Source organism: Meles meles, chromosome 20 (assembly GCF_922984935.1).
Source record: "Meles meles chromosome 20, mMelMel3.1 paternal haplotype, whole genome shotgun sequence".
NCBI lineage: Eukaryota > Metazoa > Chordata > Mammalia > Carnivora > Mustelidae > Meles > Meles meles.
Window position 1 is genome coordinate 7,824,610 of NC_060085.1, and position 13,603 is coordinate 7,838,212.

Here is a 13,603-nt window from a genome sequence, read left to right on the forward strand (position 1 = left end):
AGTGTTGAACCTGACCCTCATCGACCTCCCGGGTATCACCAAGGTGCCCGTGGGGGACCAGCCCCCAGATATCGAGTACCAGATCAAGGAGATGATCCTGCAGTTCATCAACCGGGAAAGCAGCCTCATCCTCGCTGTCACCCCCGCCAACATGGACCTGGCCAACTCGGATGCCCTCAAGCTGGCCAAGGAGGTCGACCCACAAGGTAACCACTGAGCCCCACAGTAGGCGTTCCCCTTCCAAGGGCCTAGGAGCATGGCAGCTTGCCCAGCATCCTTGATTCTAGGTCATTTGTGTTGCCTTTGGCCTATGACCCCTAGGAAAAGGCCCTCCTGGGATACAGCCTCTCCTTTGGGGACCAGCAGGGCCGACGGACTGCCCGAGAGGCTATTGTGTGGCAGCTGGGCATTTCTCCTTGGCTTGGTCCCCTTCTGTAGGGCAACAGTAGCCCTAGCCTGTAGAGCTCCTCAGACGACTGGAGAGGTCCGTGTAATGCTCAGGGGCCAGGCAGAAAAGGTAAAAGGGGGATGAGTTAATGAAGTCCGATGGGGCGATAGGGATCAGTGTGGACTGTGGCGTCTCTGGCTCGAGGCATTCCGGGTCAAACTTTTCCTTGGGCCATTGATTAAGTACATGTCAGTTAAGTACCTGCTATATCCCAGGCTCTGTTTTGGCCTTGGGGACCCTGTAGGGGACAAAGTTGACAAGGGCCCCCTGCCCTAGTGAGTTGATGTTCCAGGGAGGGAGACAGAAAACCATAAGAAAATAAGCAGGTGGGGCAGTTTCAGCCAGAAGCAAGCACTGGAGGAAAATTTAACCCTTTGAGAGCGTGGCTGGGGTGGGGGTGGGGAGGAGAGGTCTCTGAAGATGTGAGGTTTCAGGCAAGACCAGAATGGCGGGGGCGCCTGGGTGGCTCAGTGGGTTAAGGCCTCTGCCTTCGGCTCAGGTCATGATCTCAGGGTCCTGGGATCGAGCCCCGCATCGGGCTCTCTGCTCGGCAGGGAGCCTGCTTCCCCCTCTCTCTCTCTGCCTGCCTCTCTGCCTACTTGTAATTTCTGTCTTTCAAATAAATAAATAAAATCTTTAAAAAAAAAAAAAAAAAGACCAGAATGGCGAATGATGAAAAGAGGCAAAATCCAGGGAAATGGCCAGTGACGCTAAATAGGCTGGGCTTGATTTGAGCCTAGGGTGCCCAGGAGATGGCAAGGAGGCCATTGTGACGGGGGCAGCAGAGGCCACGTGGGAGGTGGGACTGTCCCAGGGGCCTTGGTGGCTGCTGTGGGGACCTGGGTGTGTCCTGCATGTGTTGGCGGTTGTGGAGGGGGACACACACTGAAATACGGTTTGTGAAATGCCTTCTGACTGCCTGATTCCCTAGTGGTTTGGAGGGAGTCAGGGACCAGGGAGGAGCTGGGGAAAGACGGGCTCTGGCACTTTGCTCCCTGGCTTCCGGTTCCGGTCTGGCCCGAGGACGGCTCAGGGAGGGGTAGGAACTGAGGGCCCTTTCGCACTGTGGACTTCGAGCTTTTCAGAGTTGAGGACTGTGTTCTGAGTATCTTTGTCCTGCGAAGGGGGCGCTGTGTCCCCAGGGTCACCCCAGGCATGGTCTCCTAGGAGAGACTACCCCTACCCGGCGCCCCCCCACAGCCTCCCTGTGGCCCCCCCCAATCCAGTCCCATGGGATAGAGCCAGATTGTGACAGAGATGCCACAGAGGCTTGATCGGGCGCTGAGGAAATGGGCGTGGCTTCAGTTACACTTGTGAACTTGATGTTAGCTCTTCTTCTGTCTCTGGAAGTGTTCGTGATCATTACCCCCAAAATGCCACTGTTGTAAAACACAGAACCTAAGAAAGTGACCGCTTTCCTTCTCCCAGGAGGTATCACTGGCCACGCCTCGTAAATAGTCTCGCAGTTTGTTCTCCCGTGTAAATTCACATTTTAAAAAAATGCGGAGACCTTTCCTTATTTTTCTGTGCTGTGTGTGCGCGTTTCCTTGTTACCAGTGGGATGCGTGTACACAGCACCCACCAGTCTGCCCATTGTCAACTCTTGAGCCTAGGGTGCCCAGGAGATGGCAAGGAGGCCATTGTGACGGGGGCAGAACATGTCAACATGTTCTTGAACATGTGGATTGTTTCTGGTCTTTAGTAAGTAATGCTCCAGTGAAATCCAGCATTTCCAGTAGAGTCCTGCGGTCCCATCCCCTCCCTCACTCTGCCTCTCCCCTCCCTGCCTGGCACAAGCTTTATGGGTGTACACAGCTGTGGCCCCTTTGCTCTCCAGAAAGGTGATGGCAGCTCACAGGCTACGGCTGAGTGTGAACAGGCAGGGGTGCCAGGGAGAGCACAATTGTCAGCCCCTCAAAGCCCCCCTTTGCATCCTCTGAGGATCTCCCTGGGCTTCGTGTGGTTCACACATACACACACACCCACACATCCGTGGGCGCCATTGCAGAGGGGATCCGTAGGCCTGCTGGGGGCAGCTGATCTGTAGGCGAGCAGCTTTGCTTAGAGGGTTTCCCTTGATTCGCGAGGTGACCTGGGGATAGGAGGAATCCGATGAGGTGGTTTCCAGAGTGGAATTTTGGCCATTCAGGTGCAAGGTAACCCTAGAAACAGTCGCCGTGAGTTTGCGTATGATGTTGGGACTCTGCAGCTAACTCAGTGCAGCATGGAGACTGAGCTGGGATTTTGAGTTTCCACGAGGTCTCCCCCTAACACTGTGGCAGCGAGACACTGTCAGCAGGTCACAGTGCTGGTGGCCAGTATTTACTGATGGCGCATCTGTCACAAGCCAGTGTGTCTTCACCAACAGCCCTCTCAGACTGGTGTGGCTGTTGTCTTCACTTGACATGAAGGAAACTGGGGTCCAGGCAGGTGATGTTATGACTTGTCCCAGGTCCCACACCTGGAAGTGGGGACCCCCCACCCAAGGCTGCCAGCCCAGGCTCCTCCCTCACCGCATCCTCTGACCTCTGGGCTCTTTCAGGCCTGCGGACCATCGGCGTCATCACCAAGCTTGACCTGATGGATGAAGGCACCGACGCCAGGGACATCCTAGAGAACAAGCTGCTCCCCTTGAGAAGAGGTGCGCTTGGGTGGGGAGCCGGGGGCGGGGTGCAGTGGCTGGGAGGAGGTTCAGACGATAATGTTTTTGTCCTTATCATTACCGAAACCTGGACCGATGCCAGGAAGTATGCACACATAAGCACCCACTGCTGCCTGTTTCCCTGGTGCCGGGAGTAACTACCGTTTCCCATGTATCTTTTTCTTCTGATCTGTACACATTGATTTCCCAGTTACACAGTTAACAGCTGCTCACTTCAGGGACGTAAACAGGCCTACAGAGAAAGGACACCACAGTCATCCCCAGCACAGCGTCTCCGACCAGTTCATGCTTCGGGGCTCTCCTCCCAAAACGTTCCCCAGGATGCATAATTGATTGATTGGTTCCTTCCTTCCTTCCCTGCTTCTTTCCTTCCTTCTTCCCTTGCTCCCTTCCTTTCTTTGTTTCAATTTATTTATTTGCAAGAGGAGGGGTGGTGGGCAGAGGGAGCAGAGCAGACTCTGCTTTGAGGTTGGAGCCCAACGCACAGCTGGATCGCATGACCCTGAGCGCGACCTGAGCTGACACCAGTTGGATGCTTAACTGACTGTACCACCCACGTGCCCCAGGATTTATAATTTCTTTCTTTTTTTTTTTTTTCCAAGACTTTACTTACTTATTTTAGTGAGAGGGAGAAAGTGTGTGAGTAGGAGGGGCAGAGGGAGAGAGAGAGAGAGAGAAAATCCCAAGTAGACTCCCCACCGAGCGGGAGCTCAATGTGAGGCTGGATCCCATGTCCCTGAGATCATGACCTGAGCCGAAGTCAATAGTGAGATGCTTAATACCTGAGCCACCCAGACGCCCAGAATTCTTAATTTTTATTAACGATCATGCTTACTTTCTATTGTGAACATTTAAAAAACATTCTTGAGAGTAGAGAAGTACAAGGAGCCCAGTAGACCCAGTCTTAGTGGTTATCAATACACAGCTAATCTCCAGTGCCTGAATGTCCTTCCCTTATTTGCTCCCTGGGGCATTGCAGAGCAAATCCTTGGCTTTCAATCCTTTTACACATAAATAACTAAGTTTCTGGCTCAACAGCTCCTTCACTGGCCCCTTTTTTCTCCCATATCATTTTTTTGTGGAAGAAACCAGATCGTGTCCCACACTTGGGATTGGGCCAGTTGTTCCCCAAAATTGGCAATGAAATCTAGACGGAGAACCTGATAAAGTTCAGGTTTAGGATCAAGTTTAGATCTTCTGACAGGAGTAGCCTAAATATTTTTCTTTTCAAAAAATCAGAAGAGCAGATACTTGTTATCTGTGATGTACAAGGCACTGCTCTATGGTCTTTTTTTTTTTTTTAATGCTGGTTTTTTTTTTTAAGACTTTATTTATTTATTTGACAGAGAGATCACAGGTAGGCAGAGAGATAGACAGAGAGAGAGAGAGAGAGAGAGAGGAGGAAGCAGGCTCCGTGCTGAGCAGAGAGCCCGACGCGGGGCTCGATCCCAGGACCCTGAGATCATGACTTGAGCTGAAGGCAGAGGCTTTAACCCACTGAGCCACCCAGGCACCCCTGCTCTGCCGTCTTTTTTTTTTTTTTTTTTTTTTTTTAAAGATTTTATTTATTCACCTGACACAAGTAGAGAGAGAGACAGGCAGAGAGAGAGGGGGGGAAGCAGGCTCCCCGCTGAGCAGAGAGCCCGATGCGGGACTCGATCCCAGGACCCTGAGATCATGACCTGAGCCGAAGGCAGCGGCCCAACCCGCTGAGCCACCCAGGCGCCCCCCTGCTCTGCCGTCTTGATGTGTGCGAGCTCATTGAGTCCTACTAAAGAAGATCCAGATTATGCGGTGCCTTTCTATCCCCATTTTATGGATGAAGAAACCGAGGGGCAGAGAAGCTGAATGCCTTGCCCCAGCTCACGAGATGAGGATGTGACGAGCTGGTTTGGAATGCTGGCCCTCTGGCCTCCTGCCACTTGGCGACCTACTTTTCCATTTCACTTAGCACAACAGCAGAGTGTTTCCCTGTGACGGGCAAATACTCTCTGAGGTGACTTCCAGAGGTCCCGTGGAATCCCTTGTATGAGGATCTGTGGGCCGTTACTCAGTCCCTATTTGTTGGACACTTAGGTTATTACTGTTTGTCACTGTGGTGAGGTGTTGAGTGTCCATCAAGGCTTTAATTTAAAAAAAAAAAAATTTCTTTTTAAAGATTTTATTTATTTAAAAAAAATTTTTTTTTTAAGATTTTATTTATTTAGGGGCGCCTGGGTGGCTCAGTGGATTGAGCCGCTGCCTTCGGCTCAGGTCATCATCTCAGGGTCCTGGGATCGAGTCCCGCATCGGGCTCTCTGCTCTGTGGGGAGCCTGCTTCCTCCTCTCTCTCTGCCTACTTGTGATCTCTCTCTCTGTCAAATAAATAAATAAAATCTTTAAAAAAAAAAGATTTTATTTATTTATATGGCAGACAGAGATCACAAGCAGGCAGAGAGGCAGGCAGAGAGAGAGGAGGAAGCAGGCTCCCCTCTGAGCAGAGAGCCCAATGTGGGGCTTGATCCCAGGGTCCCGGGATTGTGACCTGGCCCGAAGGCAGAGGCTTTAACCCACTGAGCCACCCAGGCGCCCCTAAAAAAAAAAATTTTTTTTTAAAAAGAGTTTATTTATTTATTTGACAGAGATCACAAGCAGGCTCCCCTCTGAGCAGAGAGCCCAATGCAGGGCTCGATCCCAGGACCCTGGAATCATGACGGGAGCCGAAGGCAGAGGCTTTAACCCACTGAGCCACCAAGGCACCCCAATTTTTAAAAAAATTTTTAAGCCATTTTCTTAATTGGTTCCCTTTCCTGCCCCATTCCTTCCCTCGGGCAATCTGCTGTCAGCTGTCGGCGCCTGCGCGCTGGTGTTGCCAGCACTGTTTAGATCTTTTCTTTAGCCCCTAGGGATTCCCTCCTCCGTGTGTGTCATGGACATGGGGACAACCTCCAGACCTTGGTTTCCACCTTCCCCAAGCCGTGCTGAGACATTGAGTAAGGAGAGGTGGCCGCCAGGGTCAGGGTCTGTGTCAGAGGTTTAGGAAGGAAGGGTTGGTGCCAAACAGGGAAGTGGACCCCGCATGTCCCTGTCCCCTCTACCAGCCACCCTAACCTAACCCCGTGCTCTTCCCATGTGTATTGGGCCTAAATCTTAGTCCCAAGGGATGCTACGTAGGCTTAGCATCGGTGATGGGTGGCTGGATGACACAGACCTCCTCGGCTTCCTTCCTCCCCGCCCCACTGTCGTCTGCGTCTGCCCTCCTCTGCCTTCCTGTCTGTTTCCAAGAAAGTCAGTCCTTCCTCTCCCTGATCTGTCTGCCGGCTACTGACTTGTGCCCTCTGGCCTTCCACTCTCAGTGTTCTCCTCCCGTCCTGTGGCTCTTAGAATCTCACCAGCTGCGTCCTTCTTCTTGGCTTACAAAAGACTCAGAACTCCTATGCTTTTAGGAACCAGAATCCCAGCCAGACCACTGGCTCGGCTCCCCGCTGTTCCCTCCTGCTTACTGTTGTGTGGATGGTAGTGAGTTTGGGCTTCTCACCGGTCTGGGTTCCCATCTGGTTCTCCTGCGGCCCCTCTCTGTGACCTCACCTTGGTCACGTCCCCTCATCTGTAAAATGGACATAACGGCAAAGATGGAGAGGATGAAAGGAAACCAGTCTTGCACAAGGCTTGTCGGGATACATGGCAGGCAGGCACTACTCCCCTCTCCCCAAGGGAAACCTTGGATGCCTCCCACTGAGAGTGGGGTATGTCTGTGTGCATGCATCCCTGTGGGCGTTTGGCTGCCTCTCCCCAATCCACCTCTCCAACTTTCATTATGTTAGCCGGGATGAAAACAGTCACCACGTCTGTTTACTGAGCACCTACTGTGGGTCAGGCTCTTGGCTGAGTTCTCGATGTCCCATGATACCCACCCCCCATGCACACATCTGTACTATTTGGTGCCATGTGTCCATACCTGGGAACCCAGGACTATTCTGCCCTTTTTTTTTTTTTTTTTTAAGTAGGCTCCATGCCCAGTGCAGAGCCCAGCATGGGGCTTGACCCCACGACCCTGAGATCAAGACCTGAGCTGAGATCAAGAGTCAGACGCTCAGATGGCCTGTTCTGGCTTTTTGAGCACCATTCCTGTTCTCTACTCTTCCAGTTGCTTCCTGTCCTAAGAGGGCAGATCTTTTCTTCATATTAGCATTTTTTTTTTAATTTTTTTTTTAAAGATTTTATTTATTTATTTGACAGAGAGAGATCACAAGTAGGCAGAGAGGGAAGCAGGCTCCCTGCCGAGCAGAGAGCCCGATGTGGGACTCGATCCCAGGACCCTGAGATCATGACCTGAGCCGAAGGCAGTGGCCTAAACCACTGAGCCACCCAGGCGCCCCTCTTCATATTAGCATTTTTATCTTCAGTGCTGTCTTCTGTGATTAAAGAATTCCAGAATGGTTCGGAAGGCCCGTCAGTGAAGGAGAAAGTAGCCCGCCCCTCCCGCAAGCCCCATTTCTCATGTAGTCAGTCACGGCTCCCATTTTCTTGTATCTGATTCAGAACGTTTTAACCCACATACAATCATCTCTAAAGAGCTTCCCTCCTGTTGGCTCCGAAGCATTAGCCATCCGTTCCCACCTGCCATCATGTGTGGTTTTGGACTTTTTTCTGTTCTGTTCCATTCATTTCTCTGGACATCCGTGCCCGATATATCCAAGCTCGACAAACGTAACAGCCGTGGAACAGGTTTTAATACCTGGCAAGATGAGCTGGGCCCTCTTGCCCTTCTTTTTTGAGGTGGTTTTCTTTCTCTAAAGCTCAGTTCTTCTCTAAAGCTCAGTTTGGGGGTTTCGTCTTCTCCAGAGCCTTCCTTTCTCCCCTGCCTCTCACGGGGTTCGGCGTTGCCCCTCCTTCCTCCAGACACTCTGTTGCTTTTCAGGACTGCTCTGTGTGTTCATGTTCTCCGCGTTTCTGAGGAACAGGTCTGGCTGGGGGGCCTCATCCGTGAGTGACCTGTGGGACAGCGCCCGTGTCTGCCTGCGGTTCACGGTGGGCATCCAGGCCCCTTGGCCCACCTGGCACTGCCCCTGCCCTGACCCTCTCTCCCCGCAGGCTACATCGGTGTGGTGAACCGCAGCCAGAAGGACATCGAGGGCAAGAAGGACATCCGCGCGGCGCTGGCGGCTGAGAGGAAGTTCTTCCTCTCCCACCCGGCCTACCGGCACATGGCTGACCGCATGGGCACCCCGCACCTGCAGAAGACCCTGAATCAGGTATGGCCAGGGTTCCGTGCTGCGGCAGTCCGCCACACTGCCGGCCTTGGTCTGCGGCAACGCGGGCTCCAACCACATTCGATTCGGGGCCTGGCGACGGCTGGGTGTTCGTGAGTCGCTAACAGCACTATTCTCGCCACCGCTGGTATTGTTGCTTTTATTTTCACTATAATTAAATATTTGGAATTATGTAATCAGCGTACCCAGACATTGGCCTGGGTGACCCGGGTGACAGCGGCCTGGCCTGCACCAAGGCAGGGTGGCTAGGAGCGCTGGACAGGACCTCAGCGGGAGGACTGTGGGGCCTGAGTTCTGCGGGTCCGAAGCCCAGCCCCACCTCTGACGGGGTGGCCCGGCCTGTCCGAGCCCCCGTCCCCCCAGGCGTCAGCTGGCCTCCTGGGGCTGTGGTGTCCGTGCCCCATACATACGCTGCCCCGCTGTAGCGTTGTTTTCCTCCCGCTCTTCCCGTACAGGGAATGGATTCTCGGGGTTCGGAAACAGCGAGCGTGCCGTGAGGCACCCCGTCTGCCCCGTCCCTCTCACCCACAGGGCCCATAGACGTCCACAGATGCCAGAAGGTCTTCTGAGAATCCTAGTTCTCCCTTTCTTACCGTAAAGGATGACGTAGTTGTGGATGCCTCCCCACCACCCCCGTCCTGCCCCACTTTTGGGTTTTTCTGCTCAGTGTTATCTCCTGGAGCACTGCCTGGGCCGAGAAGCGCCCTTCCTTGTTCTTTCTCGTGGCTGCGTCGTCGTCTCTGAACACATGGGCTGCAAGCTGTCCAGCCAGCCTCTCTTTGGAGAGCGGCCGAGATGGTTTCTCATCCTCCTGGTGCACGCAGGTGGCCGTTAACGTGACTACCATCGGACCGCTCGCGTGTGGCTCTCTCTGGAGAGTCCCTGATGGGGGCTGGTACAGGCACGCCGCACCAGGCCGGGCCTGTCCTTCGGGTCGGGCCTGGTTTGTCCATCCAGGGTTGTGAGACGTGCCCTCTGGACAGTTGATGGCAGCTTCCCGGAAGCGGGGAGGGACTGGGAGCCACAGTGAGGACCGTCCCTGCGGCCAGGCCGCAGGGACACAGCGGCAATGCCAGAGTGGGACCGTGTCCTCGGGGAAGGCATATTTCTAATGCGGGGGCACAGACTGGGAGCAAGTCCCCAGGTCAAGGCACGATCAAGGGTGAGGGAGCGATGGGGGCCGGGAAGAGCCGGTGCAGAGCAGGAAGGCGGAGAGGGCAGCTGAGGGGAGGGACGGGATGTGTCCAGTAGGAGGAAGCGGGTGGCCTGGGTGGAGGGGCAGAGGGAGAGGAAGGGAAGTAAAACTACCCCGCAGGTGTCGGGGGGCCTCCTCTGAGGGCTGGCGCACAGGCGGGGCCTGGCTGGCCTCCCGGGGGCCTGGCTGTGCCTCATGGCACTTCCTGGAGCTGTGCCTGCCCGCCCGCACCCCCCACCCCCCACACTTCTCCATGAGCCGCTGGGGCTGCTCTCGTGCTCTAGGATGCTGTCGGACACGGGGGCGGGGGGACGGTCTGCAGAGCGTGTAGCCTCAGTGCCCCCCTAAAGACCTGCAGCTCCCACGGAGGGGTCTGGGGGCAGCCGCTGGGGCAGGGTCCCGGCCCCAGAGGCCCTCAGCGGGGCCGTCAGGTTCATAAGCACAGTGTGGTGAGCTGGAGCGCGAGGCTCACGCTAGCGTCCTTCCTAGCTCGATGGATGCTAGTGCATTTGTCTCTTGTAGGAGAGCCGGCAGCGAGCGCGTTTCACTTGTCGGGCAATAGCTGCCTTTATGGCTTTTCTTCTGTTCCCTGCCTCCCTCCTGCCCTCTCCGTGTCTCTTTCTCTCTAGTATAGTAAAAAATAAAGTCATGCAGCCCAAGTACAGTGAATCTCCCATTTCCTCCCATCTGGTGGTGGGTCCTTTCCCCAGTGCTGGACAGTCACCACTAACCGGGCTGCCCTCTAGCGACACTGTGTCTGTATCCCCCTCCTCACTACCTCCCTTCCCCTCCTCCCTCTCCGTCCTCCCCACATTCTCCCTCCTCCCCTCCATCCCCACTTTCTTTCCCTTGCCTTCCCTTACTTCTTTCCCTACCGTAACAGCAGTATATTTTGTGTTCTCTCTCATGTTTTTCTCTCTCCATCCAACCTGAGGCTTACTCTCTAACCTTTTCTGCAGTGTTGCTTCCTCTTACAATTTGTGAACAATTAACAAATGCACTCGAGGGGCACCTGGGTGGCTCAGTGGGTTAAAGCCACTGCCTTGGGGTCAGGTCATGGTCTCAGGGTCCTGGGATCGAGCCCCGCATCGGACTCTCTGCTCAGCGGGGAGCCTGCTTCCCCCTCTCTCTCTGCCTGCCTCTCTGCCTCCTTGTGATCTCTCTCTTTCTCTGTCAAATAAATAAATAAAATCTTTTTTAAAAATTTTTATTTATTATTTATTTTGACAGAGAGAGATCACAAGGAGGCAGAGGCAGACAGAGAGAGAGAGAGGGAAGCAGGCTCCCTGTTGAGCAGAGAACGCTATACGGGGCTTGATCCCAGGACCCTGAGACCATGACCTGACCTGAAGGCAGAGGCTTTAACCCACTGAGCCACCCAGGTGTCCCAATAAATAAAATTTTAAAAAAATCCACACGTTTCTGAAGCAGATGAGAGGAGAAGGGGCCACAGTGAGAGGCTCCCTTCCCACCCGCTTGCCCCACTCCAGCCTTTCTTCCGCATTTGTTTCCTGTGGAGCTTCCTTCCCTCTGTTCAGGCAACTAAAAATATGTTCGTTCTTTCTCCCTCGTTCACAGAAGGGAGCACGTGCTCTGTACGTTCCTTTTGCCAGGAAGCTGTTTGCGTCTTGGTTTATAGGGCCCAGCCCCACGTCTCTCCATCTGCCTGTTGCTCCGTGGCCCACGTGGACTGTCACCCACCGGCCAGTCCTTCAGTGCGTGGGTCGTTCGGTGGCCTCCTGGGCCCCTCACCGGAGCACTTGTGCGAGGCTGCCGTGGGTCGGCACGCGTGTCATGTGTACCCTGCGGCGCGGACACCCTGGTTGGCTACTCTGCGGAGGCCCCGTGGGCCGCTCCCAGCGTCTCGCGGCTGTGGGCAGCACGTGCCACCTCTCCTCGTCCCATGCGCTAGTGTGGCTGCGGCCGGATAGTTCCCTTGCTTTCTCCTGAGACTGGGGGGCGTGCTGCGCTCAGGGGCCATCTCGGCATCAACCCTCGGCAGGTGCAGCAGGCCAGACCCTCCCGTGCTGACCTGTGACCTTTGACCTCTGACCTCTCTCCCTCCCCCAGCAACTGACCAACCACATCCGGGAGTCACTGCCAGCCCTGCGGAGCAAGCTGCAGAGCCAGCTGCTGTCCCTGGAGAAGGAGGTGGAGGAGTACAAGAACTTCCGGCCGGACGACCCCACACGCAAAACCAAAGCCTTGCTGCAGTACGTGTCTCCCTCCCAACCTCCCAGCCCCCCCAGCCTGGCTCGTGGGGGGCCTCCGCCCAGCCACAGGGTCCTGGGTCCAGGCTGGGTGTCCATCCTCATTCGTCCATTTGTGCACTTAGCGTAACATTTGTGGAAGCACTCGGGTCGCCCCAGTGAACGGGGCAGACAGCCGTCCCTGCCCCACGTGCTTAGAAAGGGGAGGGTGGAGGGATGGGACAGGAAATAAGTACGAAAATGTGTAGTGCATTAGATGGTGAGATATTAACGTGGGGAAGGGGCTAGGGTGCCAGGATGGGCCTGGGGGTGCCATTTAAACAAAGTGTCAAGAAGCCTGCCCTGAGACAGTGAAAGTCAGGCAAAGATCTGAAGAGGTCAGGGATGGGGGCGTGGCCAGTGCAAAGGCCCTGAGGCAGGACTGTGCCCTGTAGTGCTGGAGGAGGCTGTATGACAGAACAGAATGGGTGAGGGGCAGAGTGGAGGAGGGGAGGGGACAGGGCAGAGCATTCAGGTCTTTGTAGGCCACGGGGAGGAATTAGGCTTTTGCTCTGAGTAAGGTGGGAGCCGTGGAGGGATGGCCTGATTCAGGTATCCTAGGTGCCTTCCAGGGGCTGTGGGGAGGACAGACAGGGGAGACTGGGGTGGGGCCTTGGCCTTGTGTCAGCTGTTTTTGCTCTGTCTCCTGGAATTCTCACCCTGACTCTGGGTGGGCACTGGCTGTCCCAGCTCAGAGCTGTGGGGGACTCTCCACAGCCGCGCTGCTGTGAGGAGGGGGAGTACGTGTGCCCCACAATCCCAGAATCTCTCTCTCCCTCTCTCGGCTTCTCTTGCCTCTATACTCCAGTTTCTTGACTGTCAGGAATCCTGGGCGCTGGGCTAGAGTGGGATCCAGAAACTCACTGGCAGTTCATAAGGCAGATGGTACCACACATGTGGTTCGTCCCCAGGACACGGCAGAGGGACACCACCACCCGCAGTAGCTGTCATAACTCTGCTGTCCTCGTCCCCCCACCCCGCCACTCAGCACTGCATGCTAGAGGGTTCAGGGGTGAGAATGCTTTTATGCTCAAGTTTAACACCATTTACTTCTTGCGGGCAGAGTTTCTTGGGGTATGAGACACCCCATGCCTGCCCTCCCACCAGGTGTTCTGGGAGAACCCCGCTCACTGGCGCCAAGCCTGGCCTCCCTGGCATCTTGCGGGCGTCGGCGGTGTTTGCCCATGAGAGCTGCACGTCTCTTCTCTAGCAAGCTGTGCTCCACGCCGCTGGCCCAGTGGGGGCTGGTCCCTCGACGGCAGCAGCTCCCCTTCAGGGCGGACTGCACACAGAGCTTGAGGACATCAAGAATTTGGGGGCGGCGGGGATACAGAAATGACTAAGGCAGGGAGTGCAGGAAGCTGGGGAAATGACTAGAAATGCTACAGAAAACCAAACGCTAACAAATACTTTAGTTCTCGCCTGCTCACCTGGTCACAGTACCAATCAGCAACACTTGGGGACTGTTTTAAGGGCTGGGCTGCGTTCCAAGGGCTCAAATGTGATGGTAACATATTTCATCACTTACGTAAGCACTTTTTAAAAAGAAAAAACATTTTAACTTCCCTGAATTCAAAAGTTTGAGGTGAATTACCGTAATTGGCTGCGTTGTCTCTTTTTTCTGGGGGGTGCAGACCAGTCCTCCTTAGGATCGGTGATTCCTTGGAGTTGATGAAATCTAGAAGTTCCTCGAATCCTCGCTGTGGCCCCATGTAGGGACACCGTTAAGATCAACTCACTATGCACAGGCTCAGGGGGCAAGGACACCAGAATTGTGTGGAGGAGCTCATGTTTCAC

At 54.8% G+C, this 13,603-nt stretch overlaps 1 protein-coding gene across 7 annotated transcripts in view; it reads left to right on the forward strand.

Moving 5' to 3' along the window:
- The window catches only part of DNM2 (dynamin 2), an 85,461-nt gene that overhangs the window by 42,948 nt on the left and 28,910 nt on the right, over nt 1-13,603 (forward strand). For all 7 annotated transcript variants that reach the window (XM_045991270.1, XM_045991269.1, XM_045991272.1 and 4 more), the window contains exons 4-7: nt 3-206; nt 2,991-3,089; nt 8,184-8,344; nt 11,628-11,770. In XM_045991270.1, coding sequence (XP_045847226.1) covers nt 3-206; nt 2,991-3,089; nt 8,184-8,344; nt 11,628-11,770 — 607 coding nt within the window. The remainder of the gene's footprint in view (nt 1-2; nt 207-2,990; nt 3,090-8,183; nt 8,345-11,627; nt 11,771-13,603) is intronic.